This window comes from Manacus candei, unplaced genomic scaffold (genome assembly GCF_025592945.1).
Source record: "Manacus candei isolate 608988 ecotype Guabito, Panama unplaced genomic scaffold, ASM2559294v1 h1tg000081l, whole genome shotgun sequence".
In the NCBI taxonomy this organism is placed as follows: Eukaryota; Metazoa; Chordata; class Aves; order Passeriformes; family Pipridae; genus Manacus; species Manacus candei.
The window spans coordinates 4,396,577-4,419,918 of record NW_026138129.1 but is presented as its reverse complement, the minus strand read 5'-3'; the positions used below and the strand labels follow the sequence as shown (position 1 = coordinate 4,419,918).

At 39.1% G+C, this 23,342-nt stretch overlaps 1 protein-coding gene across 1 annotated transcript in view; it reads right to left on the bottom strand.

Moving 5' to 3' along the window:
• Window positions 1-23,342, bottom strand: part of AGPAT4 (1-acylglycerol-3-phosphate O-acyltransferase 4) — a 72,954-nt gene that overhangs the window by 42,255 nt on the left and 7,357 nt on the right. The window contains exon 2 of the mRNA XM_051811268.1: window positions 17,293-17,523. Within this exon, the coding sequence (XP_051667228.1) occupies window positions 17,293-17,470 (178 nt within the window). The 5' untranslated portion in view covers window positions 17,471-17,523. The remainder of the gene's footprint in view (window positions 1-17,292; window positions 17,524-23,342) is intronic.

The following is a 23,342-nucleotide window of genomic DNA, read 5'->3' as shown; positions in this document are numbered from 1 at the left end:
TGATGACTTTTAATTCCTTATCCATCACAGTAAGTTACTGGGTGTGCTTGCAAGAAAGAAGATAAGCACAGTACAGCCCTTTCATACAGTCAGGTTCCAAGTCCCATTCATTTCAGCATTAGCTTGCAGGAAATTATTTTATGTACTTTTCTTCAAAAATCATATATTCCAACACAGGCAATGTGCTGCTTTTGCCACAAATGACTGAGAACAGTATATCATGTGCTGATCAAAGGAGTTAGTACCGACAAACAGCTGGCAAGTTCCTATGACACCAACATTTGTTTTGTATGGGCGTGAAATCAGGCAATCGCGTCTCTTCTAGATGCGGTTTCTTGTTGTTCAGAACACAAAACAATAAAGCTTTTTCTACAGTGTGCAGGAGCAGCACCACAGAGGAACTGCTTAGCAAAAAAAAATGGTTACAGTTCGTTCACTGCAAGTCACTGTGCAAAAGGAATACTAGTCTTGTTTCAATACTTTCTTTTACGCTTTTTCCTACACACATACATCCCAAAAATTATTTTTTCTTCATGCATCCTTGGTCTACTTGTAGGTTTTATTAATTTTAAGCCTGTATATCTTTAAGAAATACTGTCCCTACCTAGTCACTTGACAAAACCATTCATTTCAGCTGAAAACAAAGCACAGAAGCTACCAACCAGCTCCAGCTAGCAAGGGATCCCCAAGAAGCTTTTGGGAAGAAGTTACTGATAGTCTTGCAGTAGAAAGTTAATTGAGAAGAATAAACACCATATATCTGTCCTGAGCATACATGCATGTTTTCCATGTTGGTAGATTCATATGAGTAACTTCTGTTTCCTCTCAAGGAAATTCTACACTATAGTATACTAAAACCAGTCAGAAGATAGTTGGAAAGGATGATTATGAAGTATTGGATCTGTCACCTCCATAATGCCTGTGTACCTCCAACATACATTAGTGTTCCATAGACAATTTTGTCATTCTCTGTTCTGTATCCCTACTCTCCCTAAACACATATATACCAACTCTCCTTCCTCTGACAGGCTAAATGGACAAATAGATAAATCAACCTTCAATTAGCTGTTCTCAACCTGAATTTAAACTGAATATTGCAATTTGTGTTTTAAGCCTGAAAAAGGATTTCTGTATGCAAATCCTTTACTGTTTTCCCTGTATGTCAACTGGTCTAATAAAAACAATACTTTTGACTGCAAACTATTTATATTATCCATTTTCCTTAACCCTGTCCCAACTGTGTTCAGCCAATCAGACATCATCATCCCTAACAGTGAACATCAGATATGCTACAGCCTCCTGTTAACCATGAGGACAGGCAGTTTCTGTCATAATACTTCATACTGTTCAAGAAATAAATAGCACTTCACAAAAGTCATCTCCACCGCCCTCACAAAAGGCAGTGGGGCTCCAGATGTCAGTACTAATTTAACAGCACTAAACAACTCTTCTAGCTTGCATAAACTTGTCTCTCTTAAGCAACAAGAACCATCCACTATCTTGACTGTTATTTGCACTCAACTATTCCTAAAGTAATGAAGGATTTACACCACCTTCTTGAAGTTTAACATAGGTTTCTGGCATGCACATCAGTCATACGTTCTGCTGAGGTGGCCTGTGAGGATGCAGAAGGCATTCTGGAGAAGTATGCCTCAAGTGGTTCTGTCACTACTGCTATGCAAGGTCTGCACTGTGAAGCAGACTTTCTGAATAAGAAATGTACCTAAGAAGTATCATGAAAACTTTTGCTCTGTCCTTAGTAGAAGGAAGCATCTTAGTAAGCAGTAGCTGGTGTCAGGTTTCCGTGAATATTGGATTATGTTTTTTATTAAATTATTCCATATTTGATATACACAAGTCAGGAAGTCTAGTAGATTCATCTGTACAAGCACAGAAAGGCAGAAGAGATGAGTGCTGGGAGAACAAACATGAAAAGAGTAAGTGAGAAACAAAATAAGGTATTAAGTGTTCTGCAGTGTTCACTAATGCGGCAATTGATAGCCCTTATCAGTTAGTTTGGGCTTGCACAGCAGCCACTTTCTAAAGAGACAACCAAACAACTTTCATATTCTGGCATACAGACTCACTCCGGGACAAAGCAAAACACCACCTGATCCATCATACAACTCTCTCCTGCCATGCCTTCATCAAGTATGACCCTGCAACATGCCTTACCCAGGGGAGTGTGCAAGGATTAACTTCTGTATCCTGCTGATGAAGTTGTTGAAGCAATGACAGCTTAAATGAACAGCGCATATGATGTTATTCCAGTTCTCATTTTGATGGTTAGGGTGGCATACTGCTGTCGAAATCCCAAAACAGAAGCTTAAATGAGGACAGGGTGACCTATATTAAGCACAAGCAAGGGCCATCTTAAATTGATACTCAAAAAAAATCAAATCCAATAATTATGTAGTGGTTACAAATCTGCTCTTATAAAACACCAAATGTATGAACACGTACTTGCCATCAGGTATTTGAATTTCTACAGTTTCTTTTTAAGGAATTTGCTGATACCAGAAGGGCAGGGAAAAAAAGAGGCTTCAAATCTAATACACCCAGACAATACCAAGCCATTCACATAGTACAATAAAAGAAATTGCTATTAATAAACTTTGTGGAAGATACAAAGTCAGAACAAAGTTAAAAATCAAATGACCTTGAGAGGTAGGGTAACAGAAATGGAATTAATTTTGATAGGACAGATCATCGCATATCTTACAGAACTAATAAAAATAGAGCCTCATAATTCGGAAATGACAGATAAGAGAGATATCTGGGAATATTCGCTTCCCACTGAAAGTTTCTGCTCCATTCATATTACACAGCTCTAAGAAGGAAAAAGATGGCATCAGGATACTTGTTCCTGGAGACAAGGGAATGGCGCTTTGCACCACTGAGAGAATCTCTGGGCCAGCACATCAGTACCCAACATCCACGCTCAGGAAGGAAACACTGAAACAAAGCAAAGGCAGAACAGGGCTATCGGGATGACCTGAAAGTAGAAAAGTTTGGCTCACTCAAGCTATCAAGCAAATGCTGGAAGAGGGTTGGGTTTCTCCTTGTGAATATGGCTTATGGATGCGGAAAGTTAATGGTACAGAAAAAGAACAATTTAAGCTCAATACTACTAACACAAGAACATTCGTGTCTAAAGTGACTGAAAACACAGGTATCTGATATTCTGAAGCTTTTTCTAATCACTTTCACAGATTAAAAATATTTAACAGTTTTATAAATTATCTTAAAAAGAGCACATTATTCCGCTGCTAGAAACACTATGAATTTACTTCAATGATACAGGAGCTCCTTTCTAGTCCTATTTCCTCTAATTAGAAAAAAGTGAGATTTTCCAAACAGATCTCTCTCCTCTCTTCCATCACTGCTTGAGAAACACACTGCAGACCGAGAAACACTACTACGAGCATTCAGTGGACAAGGAGGAAGACAGTAATAAGCAAAGGCTTCTCTTTAAGCAGGGCAGCACCAGCCAGAAACCCTTCCCAAAGGAGTTATCAGTTGAAAAATCACCTTCCAGGGGGCCAGGATCTGAAAAATTGAGTATCCAAAGAAGCAAATATAAACTAAGTCAATGGATGTCAGTCTTAAGTTGTATTTATTCAATCACAATTGGCCTCTTTGACATAAGATGTCATTAATGTTTCTGTAATTATAGGACAATCAACATTGTTCACGCTCAGGACTCATACTTTCTTAGGACTACAGCACGTGTACAGGTGTGACTGGGGTTCTTTTGCCATGTGCATTACTTACATGTACTAATTAGATCATCTTAACATTAGGAAAATTATCTGACACAAGTGAATCATGTTTAATCCACATATTTAGGAAGAAGCCCTATTTTCACATAATTTCTCTCCTTCGAGCATGTAGTTTTTCAATAGCCTTAATTTCTATATATAGCAAGTTTATCCTCCTTAGCTGCAAATCAAAAATCAAGAATTTGGGCTTTAGAAAGAAAGCATTTCAGAACAAGAGAGAAAATCCCGTTATTTTTGCTGCTCTAAATCCATGCCATTGATATCTTTAACCTGTATTTTCAGCTCCTGACAAGAAGAGATGCAAATTTATCTTTGAGAAGAATGACTAATGATAAAAAAACTAACAGTTCCTAGAGAAAGCAATCTCCAGCACAAACTGTTAGAAAAGTGTATTTAATTATGAAACTGAAAAAAGATAATTTAAATCCTAACAAAATCTGCAGTGTTTTTAAATAAAGCCTCTAGTTAACAAGAGTTACATTTCACAGAGGTGTAAATAAATAAAAAAGAAGAAACTAATCTCTGCAGAACAGCAGAACAAGAAAACTGGGGATAATGGCTTCTAACATTTCTGTACTTTTCCAGTAATATTTACTTTTGATTTCAGATAACTACTGCACTCAAAAGAAACATCTACATATTACTAGAGATGATATACTACAAACTATTTTTAGACTTAAGCCATGGTAGATAGCTTCTACTTAGTCTTCTTATGCACAAGATATTCTATCTGAATTTCAAAAATGGAAACAAAAAGCTGACTGAGTACCTGTATTATATCTTCAGAGTTAATGGTGAATAACCACGGAACCTTTATCACTGAGAACACTGTTCAGAACAAAACCATTACTCATTTTTCACTTGCATTCTCTTAATTCCCTGTCTCTGTCTGTAATCTTACAGTATCTCATCACATGAGGTCTTGAGAGACAAGAACTATGTCCCAGTGCTTATTTTAGCTTCTTAATCCGTATCAGTGACTTTCACAAAATGTTCTTTAGAGAGACAATAAGGTCAGAAACTACAAATCAAACAAATGGCTTTCATGAATTAAAAATAAACTACTACAGTTCAGATATACCTATCAAATATCAAGCTGTGATTTTTCTACTGGGTTCAGTCTGTAACCCCTCAAGATAATGTTATCCAAATATATAAATTTACAAAAATTCCCACTTTTTCTTATCAAAGAATTGAATACACATCAGAAAGTGCACATTCTGTTAAGACAGACATATCCAACAATATTACATACAACAATATTACACCACACCTAAGGACATCAGTGCCTCTTGATTCACATTTAGTTTGGTTGTGCTTACATTCCTATTTCCTTGAAGCTTTTAGAAAATTAATCCACTGGTGGAACACTCCAACCTGCTCAGACAGCCTGCAGCTTGTGTGCTCCAGCTGGTGAGAATGTAAAGGCACTCACTTGCCCAACCTCTCACTGCTCAGACTGAAAGGATATCCACAAAAAACACACAGCAGAAACTCTGTGCAAAGAGGTAACCAGCTTCTTCCTTTTTCATGTCTGCTGCAACTGTGTGGTATTCTTAGAACTATTTGTGTTGAATAACTTTCCTATGAAACAGAGGTTTAGCTTACATGGTACATGGAAACCTTGCATCATCAACTGGCTCCAAGTTTACACTCGTCGATTCAAGTTTCCAAAAAGACCTCTGGCAGCTACAAAAGGTAGGCTGTGCTTCTCTAATAACCCAAGACACTTTCCTATTCAATGCTTTGCAAATTATGAAGGGTAGCAGGCAGACACACCATTTCAAGTAGGTACAGGAGAAATAGTTATTGCTTCTTTTAAAAGGCACAATCTGACTTGTCATAGCAGTAACAAAATAAAGATCCATCATACAAACAAGGCATGCAGATGTCAGGAGTAGACAGGCATCACAAGATCAGAAGCCTACACACTGTTGATATTTCTGTCAACTTTATGACAGTATTTCTAGCACAACAGAATCACAAGAAAAATATCGGGAAATTTTTCAAGATTTAAGCAGGGGTTACAATATTACATTAAGTATACCAGGTACCAGAACTTTATTCCATGACAAACTGATAAAAACTGTAGAGAAATCACAGAACAAAAAAGACAGCCTATCACAAGAGTCAGTGATTTCCTTGACCTTAGCTAGAAAATTCCTTTCTGAATTATCTTTTCCACCTTTATTGCCTCAACTTTCTCAAAACAAGATCCATGTGACCCACTGACTTGGATGCAGTATTTATCAGCTTGCAAAACAATGGAGGCAAAATTATCCTCTTTTCACCCTCTAGGCCATACACACTTCTGATTTACAATGGATTGAAATACTCTCCTTTTAACTCATGCAGGCTCATGCTTGCTCTTTGCCTAAGGAAGACCTAGAGCTTTTTAAAAACAACTCTTCTTGATGGTCAACTGGACTTCTCACAGGACTTCAGCCACTCAGAATTAAGAGAAGCACAGTAGCAGCATCAGTTCTGGTTGCTATATCAGACCCATCAAAGGCAGACTGCACAGCTGTTAGGTTGCCTGCTGGCACTGTGCCAGAGGTTTTTGAGGTTCTGTGCAGGCACTTAGAATTTCTCTAAAATCTTGCCTAAAAAGCTGGAAAGCAGAACACCAGTGTAAATAAACACTTCTCAGTATTTGAATTTCCTGATCGTATTTGAAGGTTTAGACAATAACCTCCTCTGTTATCAATATTGCTGCTTCATTGTCTTTGCAACTGCTTGCACCACAGTAGAACCCAGAAGGGACACGAAGAGCTTGAGGTACTCCAGTCCTGTCTCATTAGGGGCTTTTTACTTGAAAGTGGTGTATTTTTTACCCGTTCAAATTCTTCTCCAAGTGGAACTGCCACATAACCCAACAGCAGTGGAAGAAAATGTCAGCTGAAGGACAGAAATCACTCACAACCTAGGTTGCTGTGAGCATCTTTCCTTACAATTTCTTTCTGCCTGCCAAGGGTGTGACTGAGAAGCTTGTGAGACAACACTTCAGCCAGATGGCACGCAAAGGCTCTTCCAAAAGCCTGGCTCTGTGGGACAAAGCTTGCATGGAGACTTCCACAGGGGAGAACTCAATGCACAGTCTTCCAAGTGTTGCAGCATATCAGATTGCTCCTTAACATAGTAATGCAGTAAGGCAAGCAAACAGATCTCAAAGTTCAGCAAGGAACTTTGATTTATGACCTTTGTGCAAGAGGTACATACTCTTGAAGAGAAACAGTAGAGCTTCTTCCACCGAGGGTCCAGCCCCAAAACTGAAGAGGAAGCGTCTCTCTGCTCTTAACTAAGAAACAGTAAAGAAAAAATAAATCTAAACCAAGATTCAAACACTGGTTTAAGTGTTTTAAAATACACTTCTCTTTTTTTTCTTCAAATCAGAGCTGGCCATTTATTAAAAAAGCCCACACAACAAGGAATGTGGACAGGAAAGATGGTTTCATCTACCATCCCTAGATGGGCAGGGACAGAAGGAGCCCTACGCTGGCCACAGAGCCCACTGCTCACCTTTTAGACGCAGAGAGCTCAGGCAGGGTAGGTAGTGTACAGAAATAGTCTCCAGACAAGCACACAAGGCAGTGTTCTTTTATAGAGCACTGGGCACACACCAGTTGCTGAAAGCAAAGCTCACTGACAACTGCTCAAAGGCAGTTATGCACTATACAGAGCGACTGGCAAGGAATGATATGCTAAGAGGAACACTTCATAAATGTGCCATTTCGAATACTAAAGTATCCAAAGAAAGCTTCCACTTTAAAGAGGTAACAACCACCTCCTCCCAACACTTACTAATTTGTCAACATAACTTCAAGATAAAAATCACAGATTTAAAAACCAAACTGAAGATTGATGGTACACAGATTTTTTTCCCCTCACTTTTTTTTGTTTCCCTCAAACATACACTAACATTTACGCCAGATCCTCTACTGGAATAAAAATAATCTCCAGTGTAGTCACTGTTACACCATGCTGAGTTACACAAAATAACGACTAGAATCATCATGCCTGTTACAAAGCTAAAGGTTTATCTTTGCTTTGATCTTCTTGTCAATCTATTCGCAATTCAGCCTCAATGCTTGCTTAGTCATAGAATTAAAACCTGCATGTACATGTGCATAAAGTGGCTAGTGTAGTAAGTGAAAAATACATTGCTTTATTAAAACTCTATGGCTGATTTTGAAGGCTGATATTACACAACGTTCTCCTGCTTGCTGTGCCTCAGCTCCATGAACATGGTTCATTTAATTTTCTTACAGAATTAAGACAACAAAACACTATTGATGAAAAGGTGATTCGTCCTTTTTGATGGAGTGTCATCAGTGTTTTCAGGTGAAAAACACAAGACAAATAAACTACAGGCAGTTTAATATGGTCAAGCTAGGATGTAAAACAGCCAAGCTGAAATTGCTTTGGGAACCAAGATCAGAATAAGATTTAATGTATGATCTTGAGTGCAGAAACCTTCAAGGTACACTGAAAGCCAGAATGGGTTTTTCTCACAGAGGCTATGATAGAGGAACCAAAACCTTGTGGTTAAAATATACATTAAGGCATGTCTCTGCTATTTGAGCCAGCAGCTGATCTGGGTATGAGCCTTCCAATTACTGCATGTGTACTGGCACACCACCTCGCTTTCCAGGTTCGCTCTGGCTCCTAGTCCCGTATTGTCTTCCCTCTCTAAACACACACTGATCATTCAAGTTTAATCAAATAGATTCTCCCTTTCTAACATAACACCCACAAAATGTAAAACATGATTTTTCCTCAGGAGAAGAAGAAATTTTAAGTCAGCATACGTATTCCTGAAACAAGATATTTCAATTGATGATGCCTTCTCTAGTGCAGTCCTGAGCTAGAGGGTGAAGAAACTCAGAAACAAGTTTTGTTCATTTCTTTAGCCACTATTCCTTTTAAACTATCTCCATGCTGCAAGTTAAAAGCAACCCTCCCTTCAGAAAAAAACAAAACAGCTGTACACTTCAAACATTTAATTTCACAGCTTTTTTCTGTCTTTTATCCTGACATAATCTGTCTACAACGCAGCTTCTTCTCTCCAAGTTACAGTGTGTGGAACAAAGCCAGCCTCACTAGTACAATGGGTTTAACACAAATACAGATCTACAGTAGTCAGTGTTTTGAAACGTTCTTTTCAAACCCTTTGGGGAAATTAATTATTTAACAGCCACGTGTCAGAGAGATTTGTCTCGCATTTGAAGGCTCCTCTTATGCTTCTTCCCCAAGGAATTTGGCAATACTCCCATGTTTCAACAAACCAGCAGTTCCTCGTATGGGACCAGTTAGTGCAGATAACAAACAAGCATTTCCTCCTGCTCCTCTGTCCACCTGGACTGCCCTCAAAGGTCAGCACATGGCTCCTTGTTGAAGGCATAATGAGGCAGTAAACAGAGCAGCAGGAATGACCTTCCAAACGAAATACCAGAAATCAGCAAAACTGCCCTTCCAGACAGATAAGTTGGTCTCACAGGTTTCTTCTACTAACATTTACTTTTCATATGTCAAGAGAAGACATCCTACAAAAGTACCCACCTGCAACAGGTACTGCTCATATATGAGAGCAAACAATCTTCCTGCTCCTTTTTTGGTCTTCCCTGCTTAAAAATGCAATCATGATTACGGGACTTTTCCACAGCAAGAAATCAATGACATGAACTGGAAATAAAGGAGATATTCCAGCATCCTGACTCTTTATATGAAGATCAAAGACAGCATTATCATTCCCACACCAGTTGGGACAAAGTACTCAACTTCTCATATTGTTCACAGGAATCACTTTTGAAAAACAGTCCTGAAGATTAGTACAGCACTCCAATATCCTACACAACACAGGAGTAACCTAGCATATCACTGCTCTTAAAAGAGGTCCAATTCCCATTCCTATATTTCCAAGACAGCAAAAGGACTTTCAAAGGACTTATTTACATGGCACATACATCAAGCAACAGCACAGAACTGGTCTTTCCCATTAAGTTACTAAGTCCAACACTGTAACCCACATAGCTCCTGGAACGCTGCCCTTCTGCTCACCTGCACTTGCATAATGATCTATTTATCAACCATCATTTGCTTTCCACATGAAGAAATCTATCACTTCTTATCAGAATAAAGTCAGTATCTCAAAGACTCACGGATCTACCATTCCAGCCTTTCTAATTCCCACCTGACAACTGCATGCACCTACAGGAAGGTACAAGCTATAGCCATACAACTATGGAAATTTAAATCATCTTTCAGGAAACCTTGAATTTTAAGCATGAATTAATGAAGAGCCTGTGAAGACGCAAGGGAAAGGAACTCTATAGTAAGTTTTAATCCAAGCAGAAGTTTTCTGAACTTTTAGTATTATAAAAAAATATTGAAAATTTAGTGTTATACCAAAAGGAAAATGTACTATGGTCTCAATTTTAAACTGTAGATAAAATAAAAACATTTGGAACCTGAAGAGTTATGTCCGCTATTTTGCTTGTGTATATCCCTCCACCTTTATGAGCACAAAAGGCATTATGTGTTCAAATAACACAGCTTTAATTGATATATTTTGGTGGGTAGGGCAACTCATTGACTACAATCCAACTTAGATCAGCTTGCATTCAATTTCTGAAAATATAACCCAATTGAGACAATGAAAGCATTTTTCTGAGTACTGTGAGGTTAACATCTTCCTGCATATCTTTTGCCTTTGTACAAAGAGTAGCAAACCAACAAAGGCTGTCTCATAGGCCCTACGGATAAATGGTTTGAGTTTGCAGGAAGAAACAGATTCTTTAGTTCTCTGTGATTATACTGTCAATAGAGTCTTCTGCAAACTGCAGAGGGTTAGGACACTGCATATCTTCAGATGAGACACTATATGAGCAAAGGGAAATACCTAGAAAATGTTAGAGAATGGTTTGAGATTGCTTTCAGGAAAAAAAAAAATCCAGTAAGAAAGGAAAGGAGCTCCTTTACAGCATCAAAGCTCTATTAATGGGAGCCCCAGTCAAAAGCCTCACAGCTGCGGATTTCCCACACTTTTCCAAAAAACAAGGATAAGCTTCTTTAGAAGTGACATCAAGAAATTAAGTCTGTACAATCACTGCTATATGACTCTCATAATTTTGGAAGAGGAAGAATCACCTAGGTGTACACTTTCAGTGGTGCACATTGCTCCAAAGTGAGTGGGGGGGTTGAAGATGTAGCCAATCGATAGCAAATGAGACACAATGCACCTCACTCAGATGTTACATTAGTAGATCTACCTGACCAAACCCAGGAGAATTCAGAGTTCCCCCAGCAGTTCTTCCTATGGAAGTAGTGTTCTTCCCTGGACACAGTTGGATTACTGCCGGTTTGTATTTGCTTGTAACTGGTGATGGTGATCAATGAGATATTCTCTGCATCTCTGCATGAAGTTTACAGGGGATCAAGAGACTACCCTTCAGATTCAGTACTATTTTAGCAATTAAAATCAGGCCTATAGCTAAAATGGGTTTTCTACAAATATGAAGTGTTTCTTAACAAGAATTTGATCCTCTGATTGTGACATTCATCCTTAATGAACAAATAACTAGTACAAAAATGTCTTCATATTCTGTGCTATGACCTGGATCATCACATACCACGTTCCCAAGTTACACCACGCCAGACAGAAGTACTTTCACACAAACTCTCCACATCTACCCCAGTTCAGGAATCTAAGAAGCTTGCTGGTCAGATCTAATGCTTAACAAAAGGCGCTAGAAACTTAGTGATGTGTGATGCTAGACACCAAACAGAATGCTATTCACCCTCCATTGCTTCCCTGCCATCCCTCTTTCCAGTGTGCAGGCTATCATCATCACCCTTCTTCAGATCAGGAATCTGAGGCAATAAAAGAAAAGGAAAACGAAGACAAGTGACCTCTACAAAGGCTCCAGCAACAACAGAATAGTATCAGCAACAGTGAAGATGCTCTTTTCATTAAAGATCAGACTAAGTGCCTCTCTAGCTCTTCACTGGTCTTGCATAGAAAGCATCAGTATCAAAAGTTTTTTTCACATCAATTTTCACAGAAATTAGTTCCTTTCTCCTGAACGAAGACCATATCCCTTTTAGGTTGAATTAGGAACTCTGCTAAAGGTCATGCACAGATGTCATTCAAATAGACCAGTGTGCTTGCAATCAGTATGTCATCTTGGTTGATCCATTCAAGTTCACTGTCAATACTGGAACCACTAAGAAAACTGAATAACGGTACTTGCAAGTGGCATAAAATGAGAAGGATTGAAATGTTATTAGTTGATACAGCAAGTTAATGGTAGTAGGGAAAATACAGAGGCATATGTTATGCACTGCATAGGACTTGTTCATAGCAATTAATGTAATTCTACTCCACAAGCACAATCCAGAAAAAAGGGAGTTCAAGCTGTGATGAGTGCAGCAAACACACACACACGCACACACACACAAACATATAATTTTACTCTACCATTAAAATAATGGAGAACCTGGTCCATTAATTGGCTCCTTCTGTCTTTACAAATTACAGAAAGTCAAGGTTTGGTCTGAGCAGAGAACTGTACAGATAACCAGCAGCACTGTCACAAGTCATCATGGCTAGGCTTCGCGAACAAAGATTTGGGAATGTCACAAGTACATAACACGTATAAAACAGTATTAGAAAGCAGGTTGGAGGAAGGTATCAATGAATTAGAGTAGAGGACACTTTAAAGTAGATAATTTCTACTGGAGTTTATTTTTTTCTAGAATTTATCTAGATTGAAACTAACACGGGCATTTCTTTAGTATACTCGATTTCTACAGTCGTTGCCATGGCTTAGTTTGAGAGAAAACAAGAAAGTTAAGGCGATGGTCTAGCTTTCCAAAAATTCAAATCAACATTTTCACTTTGCGTGACTATCAAATCTGGCCTCCAATTTTCCCCCATTAGTTGTAAACTTTTCATAATCTTTACCAGTGGCTTTGTATGGATGTGGTATGTGGAACCAAGATAACAAAGGCTTATATGGACAAGTAGCTCTTGAGAAAAATATATTTTACAGAGATTACTCAAAACAATGATGCAAACAGGCTAAGCAAGCAGTCACAAGTACCTTATGAAAGCTCTTTGTTATATATACGTTGACAAGCATAACTGTTTGCTTTATAAATAAAATACTATAGGATTGTATTAAGGGCACTGGCATATTTTGACAACAGCAGACTGTTTCTCCTGCAGCATAAGATGACAATAGAGGGAAGTGGAGGACGAAGAAAGTCCAACCTCTCTGGGGCCTTCTTGCTCTCATCCCTTCCCATCTGCTCAACTGTACCAGAGGCAAGAATTCTCCTCCCTGCCCCAGCACCACCTTCATATGAACAAGTAAAATGAGCCAAGGGCTTCTCTAAACTCCAAGTGGGCAGCAGGCTGTATGCAGGGAAACAAATTTTTGAGCATTAACATGACCCTGATACTACCACAGAGCCTTATTCAGATGTTCAGTCCTCACTGCAAAGCCTATAGTTGTAGATGGAAGGAATTCGCTTTACCGTGTTATAACAGCCAAGCCAACTTGAAGCAGTTCTCAATTTCCTCCAGTTTTGTGGTTTTTTAGGTAGCTCAGTCATAAGAAGAATCAGTTTCCATCTTGTTTTTGCTGTAGTCAATGAAGAGGAATCAGGGTGCTTCTTTCCATGCAAAGAAGGGTCTTTCCCTCTGTAGAATTGAAAAACTGCAGCCTACATAGTGTAACTTTACCCAGAGGTGTAATAACACCCCTTTCATAGCACAAGAATAGCTATTAGTACTACTATAATTTATTTATGAAGGCAGATTAGAAGCTAAGTCAATTGCTTTTAAAGCTCTTCTGCACCTGTCCACACAACTGTGTCACTGCTGCCAGGTCTTTTGTTTATGCAAAGTTCACCTCATGCAGTGAGTCAGCGGGAGGCCAGTCTGCCACTCACCCTGGGAGCACAAGGGGCATCTCAGCACAAGGAGAAGCTCATTTTCCCCCAGTACAGTAGCAGCAAGACGACAAGTTAACAACCACTGTTCCACTTACGGGCAAATACCTTCCACCCAGCACCTCTAAAGAAGCCATTTATCCTGTATGTGTATGTCCCATTCTAGTAGTCCTGGCACACAGCAGAGTTATGTACCAAACAGCCTGCAGGAGCCCAGCGTGCATTGCTCAACCAAGCACAAACTGATTTAGAAAGGACAAACTACTTTCCCACTGCCCAACAAGCTACGCAGCACATATGGCATGAACCCTAAGACAACCTGTTCCCTCTATGTGTTTGGTCAACTTCACAAGCTAGTGTAGAATAGCTGTGTGTACCCTTTGTGGTGGTTTTCTATCACATAAGGGGAAGAAAGAAGATGTATTCCCACCTCTTCCAATCCGGGCACAAAGAGCATCCATGAGAACTGTACGTATTCCACACTAAGTACTTCCTTCCTTGGCATACATCTTGGCTCTCAGTCTTTTAGAAAAATAAACTGAGAACAATATATCCCTAAATTATTTAAAAATAAACCCCAAGATTGATTGCTTGCTCAACCTTTGTTCTTATGCCATCTTCCAAGCACACTTACTTTTAAAATTTTTATTGCTATCACCTTATTGAGGCTTGCAATGTTCAATTTCCTTAGTAGGGTGCATTCAATTGAGTTCAGTGCTAGGGAGAGTTGATCAGGGTTGTCATTTTACAAAAGGGGATTGGATTAACAGGCAGTTGAAGCAATCTAGGAATATATATTTGGAGCCAGAAAATATTTTCTGAAAGTTAGAAGCCCAAAGGCTTTGGTGTTTTGGTTTTGTGTTGGGGGGAGGAAGGGGTGGTGTTGGGTTCCTGTGTGTGTGCGTGGTTTCTTTTGCTGATTGTTTCTTTTGGGGCTTCTTTGTTTTGTTTCTTTAAACTTAAAACACAACCGAGGGTGCCTAACCCTTACTAGTCTTTTCAAGGCTCATTTTAAGACTAACACAACCCAAAGTCTGTTCTTTTCAAGAATGTCCAAAGTGTGCAACTAACACTCCTCAGTAAAGGTCAAGACACACAGAGGAAACAGAACTAGAACTAACTGTTACTTTGTAGATATTTGTCAAATGGGATAACAGCATCAAACAGGAAGAGTTTATTTATAGTAAAACATGAAAAATATCTTGGAGATATAAAAGCAACCCAAACTGCAATATGGGGAATGGATAAGATACCTTCAGGGAGCAGGACACTTGAACCAAACAAGGCTTCCAATCTGCAATTAAAGTTACTCAATTCAAATTTCATAAAAAGCTGGCAGTTTATCAAAACCAGTATTTTTTCATTTGCAACACTCTCAATAAAAGTTCTCCCCAATGCTAATACATAATTAAGCAGGTCAATAAAGAAGCTAAACACACCCTGACTCACAAGTGGTTTCAAGAAAGGCAACAACTTCTCAACACCAATTACGGAAGGTAACTTGGTGTGTGCCATTATACGTGCTCTGTTCCATTAAAAGCAAGTTGTTGCTCTAGTTAATCTTTTTCACTGTAAATTCAAACTGGAAGCCAAGTTTCCACCTCTTCTTTAACTTACACTGATGAAAAGTTTGAAGTCCATGGTTTTAGCCTGCTGGCTGAAGTTACATAGTTACGAAGAGAAGCTGTAGTGTATTACCCCCTCTTACACACTGTCCATCCCCTAGATGAGACTAGATTGAGCCAAAGTGAAGGATTCAGCCTGAAGACTAGCATAGCTGATATCTCTGCACTAAGCAGCCAAAAGGAAGAATGGGCCAGAAGGCATTGCATGAAGAAATAATAATATACACTTGTATACAGATGTACAGTATCTTCTAAATTCCACGGCTTCAAACATATACTATGCTGCCAGGTAAAAGTAGAAACTTGGTCATATTCAATGTCACTGTACAAACAAATGCATAGTACTTGCATACTCTCTTCAGGGACACACACAGACAGCAAAAATGACTTTTTTCAGAAAGAACATTTTTTTTCTACACTACAGAAATAATAAAACAGCATCCCCAATTTATTTGGGGCTATACACGCTGATGCAGTTTTGAAATTTAAGTAAAAAAGTATGTCTTAAAAAAATGCTTTGAATAGTTGCTCATCAGAGTCACTGATGAAAGATAAATAATCCCTACTGGTCCCCCAGTCGAGGCATGTGACAGACTTCTACTTCAAGCAGCTTATTATGAATACTAACAATGCTTTCCCTTTTCAGCTTCTTAGTAGCAGAACAGGTGACCTGAACGAAACCATTTTTGCTGCATTTCTCAAACACTGTGTTGGAGGGCTGTTTTCCCCAGTATGAAACCATCCATAACTCACTCAGCATTGACAGTGACATCACACTTGAATAATCTTTAGGGAGTATCAAAAGGCATGCATCTTGCAATAGTCTCCTTTTTAGAAAGTACTTCTGAGTTTCAGAAAGGCCCAAGGAAATCTCTCTGGAAGGTGGACACATTTAAAAGCATGCTCCCAGATACTGAACATTAGCATTTTTTAACAGTTTCTGTGAAGAGTTCTCTCTGCTGTAAATTTAGAGCAACTATGAGAAAGTCAGGGAGTGGCAGTGCAATAAAACTGTGCTGAAGCTGCAGTCATAGCTCTTTAAAAGCAAATATATAAGTAGACTGATTATATCAAGAAAATTACACATGCTCCGATAATTCACTGTTGTCAGGTGGAGATTCTACCAAACTCCTACTAACAGAGAACAAACGAATGGGTACGGTTCTCATTCATTCCACTGGAATTACCTGTTCAGTCAAGTGACAGTGACTTTTCACATCTCTCAACAGTTTCAAAGGTCTAGTCTTTCTACAACTAATAAATATCCTGAGTTCATGCTCCCAACTCCCCCATAAAATCAAAATAATTGCAACCCCTGCTTCTTTGAAATGGTTATAGGCTACCTGCTGTATTCTACATTATAACTACATGCATATACTGAATACAGACAGATGCAGCTTAAGGTATGAAATGCCTATTCAAAGAAACAACAGTTCATAACTAGCTTAAGAAAGAAGCATATGAAATTGAAGATTTTCCCTTTTTTTACTGTTATTTCCCAGTCCTGAACAGTATTTGCACGTGAAATACTTAAATCAAGATCATAAACAAAATCATGGAAGATAAAAAGATTGAAAGCATTATTGGAACTGACTTGTTAACACTGTAAGCCCACAGATAATAGCCGAACTTGATGAGATGCATTATTTGGTCAATATTTTTCATTTGGCTTAATGGAACTTGATGGATAGCCAAATGAGAGGCATCCTTTCTTCAACATCCTGAGTCCAGCAAGTATTCCAGCATAAAAGGGCAAAAAACATTTCAACACAAGAAGACATTTCAACAAAGCACACATCTCTTCACACAAATGCAGGTGCTGTAGGAAGCAGTCACGACCTTTATAAAGGTTACTTTGAAAACCAGTACTTTTCTACCAATTCCCTCAAGACAAAACATGAAATACTTTAAAAAACAAAATGAAACCTTACGGCTTGAAATGCAGTAAGCCAGCCTGCAGTTGATCCTCCTGAACAGCTGCTTGTTGATTGGCCAAAGTATAAGTGTGAAGAGTTGAATGAAGTTAATGATCAGTCCTGACACTATAAATATGTAGCAGATCAGAAGGTGGCAAATGAATTGAGACTTCAGAAAGCCAATGATGTCCATGATTTGTTGAGAAAGCAAGAGGGTACCTTCGGACACAAAATTCAGAAGACGACCTGCAAAACCAAATAGTATCAACAGTTACAGAGTGCATTTATTTCTATAAACAGACTTAATATAGGCTTCACATTTTACATTTAAATACACTAAAATGAAACTTATTGTAGAAAAAGCCGTGATGACAATATTTGCAAAAGTAAGTACGGAAAGAGAATACCATATTCTGAATCAATTTACATTTTGCTTTGGAAACAAATTTTCACATTTTAATCCTAATTCTACAAAACTCATGAGCATATGACTCCACTCCTTGGACTACAGTACTCCTCTACCAGGTCTTTATTGATAAAAAATGAGTAAATAATCCACTTACATTGTGATTTGAATTGTCTGTACTTTATAAGACATAAACTGTGACATCTGCTATCTTCAAGAGCAGCTCCAAAGTAAACACAAGCTTTAGAGCCTTGTTAGGATTTGTGCCTTTCTCTACAAGCTATGCCAGCCATGCTCCACAACCTAAAGGTAGCAGCCCTTTAATTCTAGCCTTATTGTCTTACTTCTGTCTCACATTCAAATAACAGTTGATTTTGGCAAGAGAATAAAAGCTTGGCTATGCACAGTACACAGAATTTGTTCAATTATTCCTCGAAACTGCAATTCTGTCAGTTATAATCCATAAACTCAGAAAGGAAACATCAATAACAGCAATGACCCATGACCCAGCAGTGTTTTCAGAAAGAAATCAACCCTTAGGTTACCTGAGAAATGTTTTTATAATTTTGGAAAGGTCCAGTCCAACCATTCAGAGTAAGTGTCCTCTGCAGGGTATTCTGACCTACTAAACACTTTACTGACTTCCCCCCACCCTCATTACCACCAACACTAGAATGAAGACATGATCTCTCAGTAAACACCCCCCACCCCAGTATTCTGAATACAGTTAAACAGGAGGTGCTGCCATCTTGTTCCATTCCTCTGCTGTTTCCCCCTCTGAGGTGTAGAAGTTTTCCCAGGGAGGAAGTCCTGAGACAGTATTTCTGAATGTGCCAGTCACATGCAATAATAAGACAGCAGCTGTCAGCATCCCAGGGAATTAATTGATGAAAAAAAATCTTTATGCTTATCCTTTTAGTCTATATGAGACCCCATTTTGTGAGGCACTGAGTCTAGTGTCCTGAAACATTTGTTTTACTGCCCTTGCTGACTCTGCTTACCACAGCAAAAAGCACACACAAGAATCACTGCAAAGCCTTCGGAAGTTATTTAGCCAGGTCTTCAACCACAAGGAAGATAAAGAAAAATTTAAGAAAGAGAACAGGTACTGTTCTATAATTTATGTGAAGAGTTTATGGCAGTTCCAAGCCTATTATTAGCAGAAAAAATGTGCCCTTTTGTTCCCTTTATCTTGCTGTACTATCCAGTACCACAGCTGACACCAGCTGTAGCTCAGAACGGCAGAACAGGCCTCTATTCTTTGTAGTAACCACTGCCATGATACTAGCAAAAAGCTTGTCCAGCTTTAACCAGCCTTTCTATTAAAGACACAATTCTTAGGGTGGCAGACAATTTACTAGCAGAGGCTTTGACCAAATGCTTTGTTTTTGTTGAAGGCTAAGCAGAATGAGAAATGTCTAGTAAAATTCATTGTTGTGTTTCATTCTCCAGCCCTTCCATTGCACACTCTGAAGACTGAGCTAAAAATGAAACAAAAAAAATAAAAATGAAAAAAAGGTAGAAAACTTCTTTAAAACAGTCAGAATGGAAGAAAACAACCAGCCGCTTACAAGTGGATGGTTTAAAAGACTGTATAGTGTCCAAAACCCTGATGACTGGGTTTATCCCACCATCCTTGGCTAAAACTGGTCAAAAGTCTTTGTGTTAGTCAGTCTGCTTAATTCCATCCCACAAAATCACTCTAATGTAATTCCCAGAGATCAATAAGGCACTGGATAAAAAATAAAAACAACAGTCAAAAATAAATCAGGACTGAAGCGCTATCAACTTACAGTGGAGACCTGAAAACTCACTGTGATATAATCAACAGAAATCTACTGTAGTAAGCAGCCGATCAACAGACTTTGTAACGAGGACAAACCAGTCATTTTGTCCACCAATTAGTCCATCAGCTCTTTTTTTTTTAGTAACTTTTTAATATAATAGCAGTCAAACTGCATTAAAATGTTACATTTATGTAAATCATTTACTTCATGCTGGGTCTTTAAAACAAAACTTCATGGAATTAAAATAAACAAAGATGAGATGACCCTGATAAAACAGTTATTGTCTTACAATTTTGTGAAGGCACAGTGGAATCTCAGAAAGCAATTTATTCCTTGCTTTCACAGCTCAGCCATCAAATTTCAATTCTGTAAAGTTTCTAAGACCTGTTTGTAAGACAAACTAAATTTACTCAAGCAGTACCATTGAAATGCATCTAATTGAGCTTGCTTGCAAAAAGAACAAGAAGCCAGAGACACTACTCAAATTTTTATTTTCTGAAAAGCAGGGAGACTACACAGAATAATTTTCTCTTCTAATTAAATGCAAGCTGTTTTTCCTACAGAATTTGCAACTCAAGCACTGTATACAGAGTGCTAGCTAAGTGTTGTTTCTCAGACATAAGCTCATTCTTATAAGTTTTTTTTTTAATATGATAGTTTTTGGACTGTTTTCATACCCAAACTCCAAGAAATACAGTTTATTCTTGGTACAAGCAACAAAAACAATCAGTTCTGAGCTTATGAAAGAGATCTAGAAACTTGCTTTTTAAAAGTTCATGATGAACATCTTCCACTTACTCTTTGTCTTACTAAAGCTCCTCATGGGTAACATCAATATAACACCAGTTTAAGTGTTAAAAGAATCAGGTCTTTAATTCTTAATCCATGATGCTGGTTTAATAAATTACACTGATTTCCTTGTAGATAATGACTGAAAATTACAGCAGTCTTTTGAAAACAAAAGGGCCAATCAATGCATTTTCTCAGAAGCTATTAAGATCAGAGAGCTGCCAAGAAGCTCTATTCTATCAAACACCCGTTAAAATTAATTAGGAGAAAATGGCCAGCTAGTGCATCTAAACCAGACAGGGGCATTCCTTAATAACAGTTTTCCTTCGGACACAGGACGAGACTCAAACCTCAAATGTCTGTCTAGGGAGCAAGTCAACAAGCATCTATTCATGTGACTAAGAGAACACATGATCAGGTTTAAAAGCAAACTACACAGCTATCCATTCTAACTTTTTTTCCTCCAAGTTTCATTCTTCAGCAAGATCCATTGTGTCTTCTACTTCAACTACTCTCAGGATTTCCTTCTGCTTAGAAAAATTGACGAGGAGGACATAGAAGTGATATGCAAGGTGAACAATTCCATGCCAGCAGTGGCTGCTGCCAGTGAACTGTTCTATTTTATACTTTATCTTTTATACTTTCATACTTTATATTCCATGTTTTGAGACTACAACTAGAGATCTCATAGCAAACACAACTGTTTGCACTTCTACAGAAAGCACAAGAATGAAGCAAAGAACTGTCACTCACTGTTTCCAAAGTTTATGTAGTAAATAGTGTCCTTGGAGTCTGGAAAGTAATATAGTACTTATTTTACAGCATTTAGATTGAGCTGATATTGTCCATACTTACAAATAGAGGAAAGTCAGCACTATACCTCTTTTTTTTTCAGTACAATGTATTTCAAGCTTACGCAAAAGTTTTCACTTAAGTCTACTCTTTGATGAAGTCCTTAAATGCTTTGCTGCAATCCAAGAACAACCAAACTGATGATGCCACTGCCTATTCTTGCATTTTCTCATATTTGGATGGACGAGTTACAGAGATTACGAAAATACCTCAGGTCAGATTAAGTAGTTTCAGTGGTGCCTCTTAAGCGAATTTCAGTTGCCATCAAAACCCCTGTACTTGTCACTGGTGAGGCCACACCTCAAGTACTGCATCCAGTTCTGGGCCCCTCACTACAAGATGGATATTAAGGTGGGGGAGCAAGTCCAGAGAAGGGCAACTATGCTGGTGAAGGGTCTAGAGCACAAGTCCTATGAGGAGTGACTGAGGAGCTGGGATTGTTTAGCCTGGAGAAAAGGAGGCTCAGGGGGGACCTCATCACTCTCTACAACTACCTGAAAGGAGGTTGTAGCCAGGTGGGCATCAGTCTCTTCTCCCAGGCAACTAGGGACAGGATGAGAGGACACAGCCTCAAGCTGTGCCAGGGCAGGTTCAGATTGGACATCAGGAGAAATTTCTTACAGAAAGGGTGATTAGACATTGGAATGCACTGCCTAGGGAGGTGGTAGTCCCAGTCCCTGGAGGTGTTTAAGGAAAGACTGGATGTGGCACTTAGTGCCGTGGTCTAGTTGACAAGGTGGTGCCAAGGGTCTCTGAGGTCTTTTCCAACCTAAGTGATTCTATAATTCTGTGAAAACAGCACAGATAGCAACACTTTATTTCACATCCAAGTCCATTTTAACAACACTGCTGTATATGAAACGCATATGCAAAGCAAGTCACAGGAAGCCCTTGTGCTCTTCTCTTTCTGTCTGTGAACATCAAAAGTTAGAAAAAAGTGAGGTCATGTCCTGTATGTATTCACCTACAAGGAGAATATCTTTACTCACCACATTAAAAAAATCCCCCAAACCAACCAAATCTGGAGGAAGAATTATCCATCTATTTGCTTCATGCTTAATTAGGGTTTCAATCACTTCCTACCTCCCTCAAAGGCAACTACTAGAGCATTATCCCCTGTGTTGAGTTTACATGACAAGGTTTTGGTAGTCAGGGGGGCTGCAGAGATGGCTTCTGTGAGAAAACACCAGGAGCTGCCCCACATCAAATAGAGCCAGTTCCAGACAGCTCCAGAAGGGACTCACCGCTGGCCAAAGCTGAACCCATGAGGGACACTAGTGGCATCTCTGTGATAATGTTCAGGAAAGGATTAAAAAATGTTGTGGGTTTGTTTTTTTTTCACAGCAGCTGTGAGTGAGGAGTGAGAAACACATGAGATGAACAGCCCTGCAGACACCAAGGTCAGTGAATAAGGTGGGGAAGGATGTGCTCCAGGCACTCTCCTGCAGCCTGTGGTGAAGACCACAGTGAAGCAGGTTATCCCACTGCAGCCCATGAAAGACCATGGTAGAACAGATATACACAGTGCAGCCTGTGGAGAACACCTCACGAGGCAGCAGATGCCTTGTGAATATGCAGCTTATGGACAGGAGCCCACTCAGCAGCAGGTTTTGTGGCAGGGACGGCAGCCCAGGGGGTCCCAGGCTGGAGCGGTCTTTTTCTGAAGAACCATACCCTGTGGGAGGGACCCAAGCAGTAGTAGAGGAATAGCATAGTGAAGAAGGAACAGCAAAGAGGAACTGTTAAGAATCAACTGCAACCCCTCTTCCCCACCCACTTGCACCACTTGGGGTGCAGCAGAGAGGTAGAGTCTACAATCAAGCTGAACCTGGGAAAAAGGGGGGACTTGAGACAAAGGTGGTTTTAGTTTAGGCTCTGTTTTTCACTGCTCTACTTTGTTACCAGCTGAAAGTAAATTATACCAAACTTCCCCAAGTAGAGTCTGTTTTGACCATTACGGTAACTGGTGAGTGATCTCTCTGTCTTTATCTCAACCCACAAGGTTTTTCACGCTATTTTCTTCCCTTGTCCAGCTGAGGAAGGGGAGTGAGGGAGCAGTTTGATTTCAACCTGGAAGGTAGCCAAGGTCACTGAAGAAGTGAAAGTAACCCAGAAGTTTTTGAAATGGTTATCATAGCATAATGCTTTCCCCTTCTCCTTTTTTTATTTTCTTCCTGCTGTAATCTAACATAGGGAAAAACAGCTATGCAAACTCTGCATGCCTGCCAGGA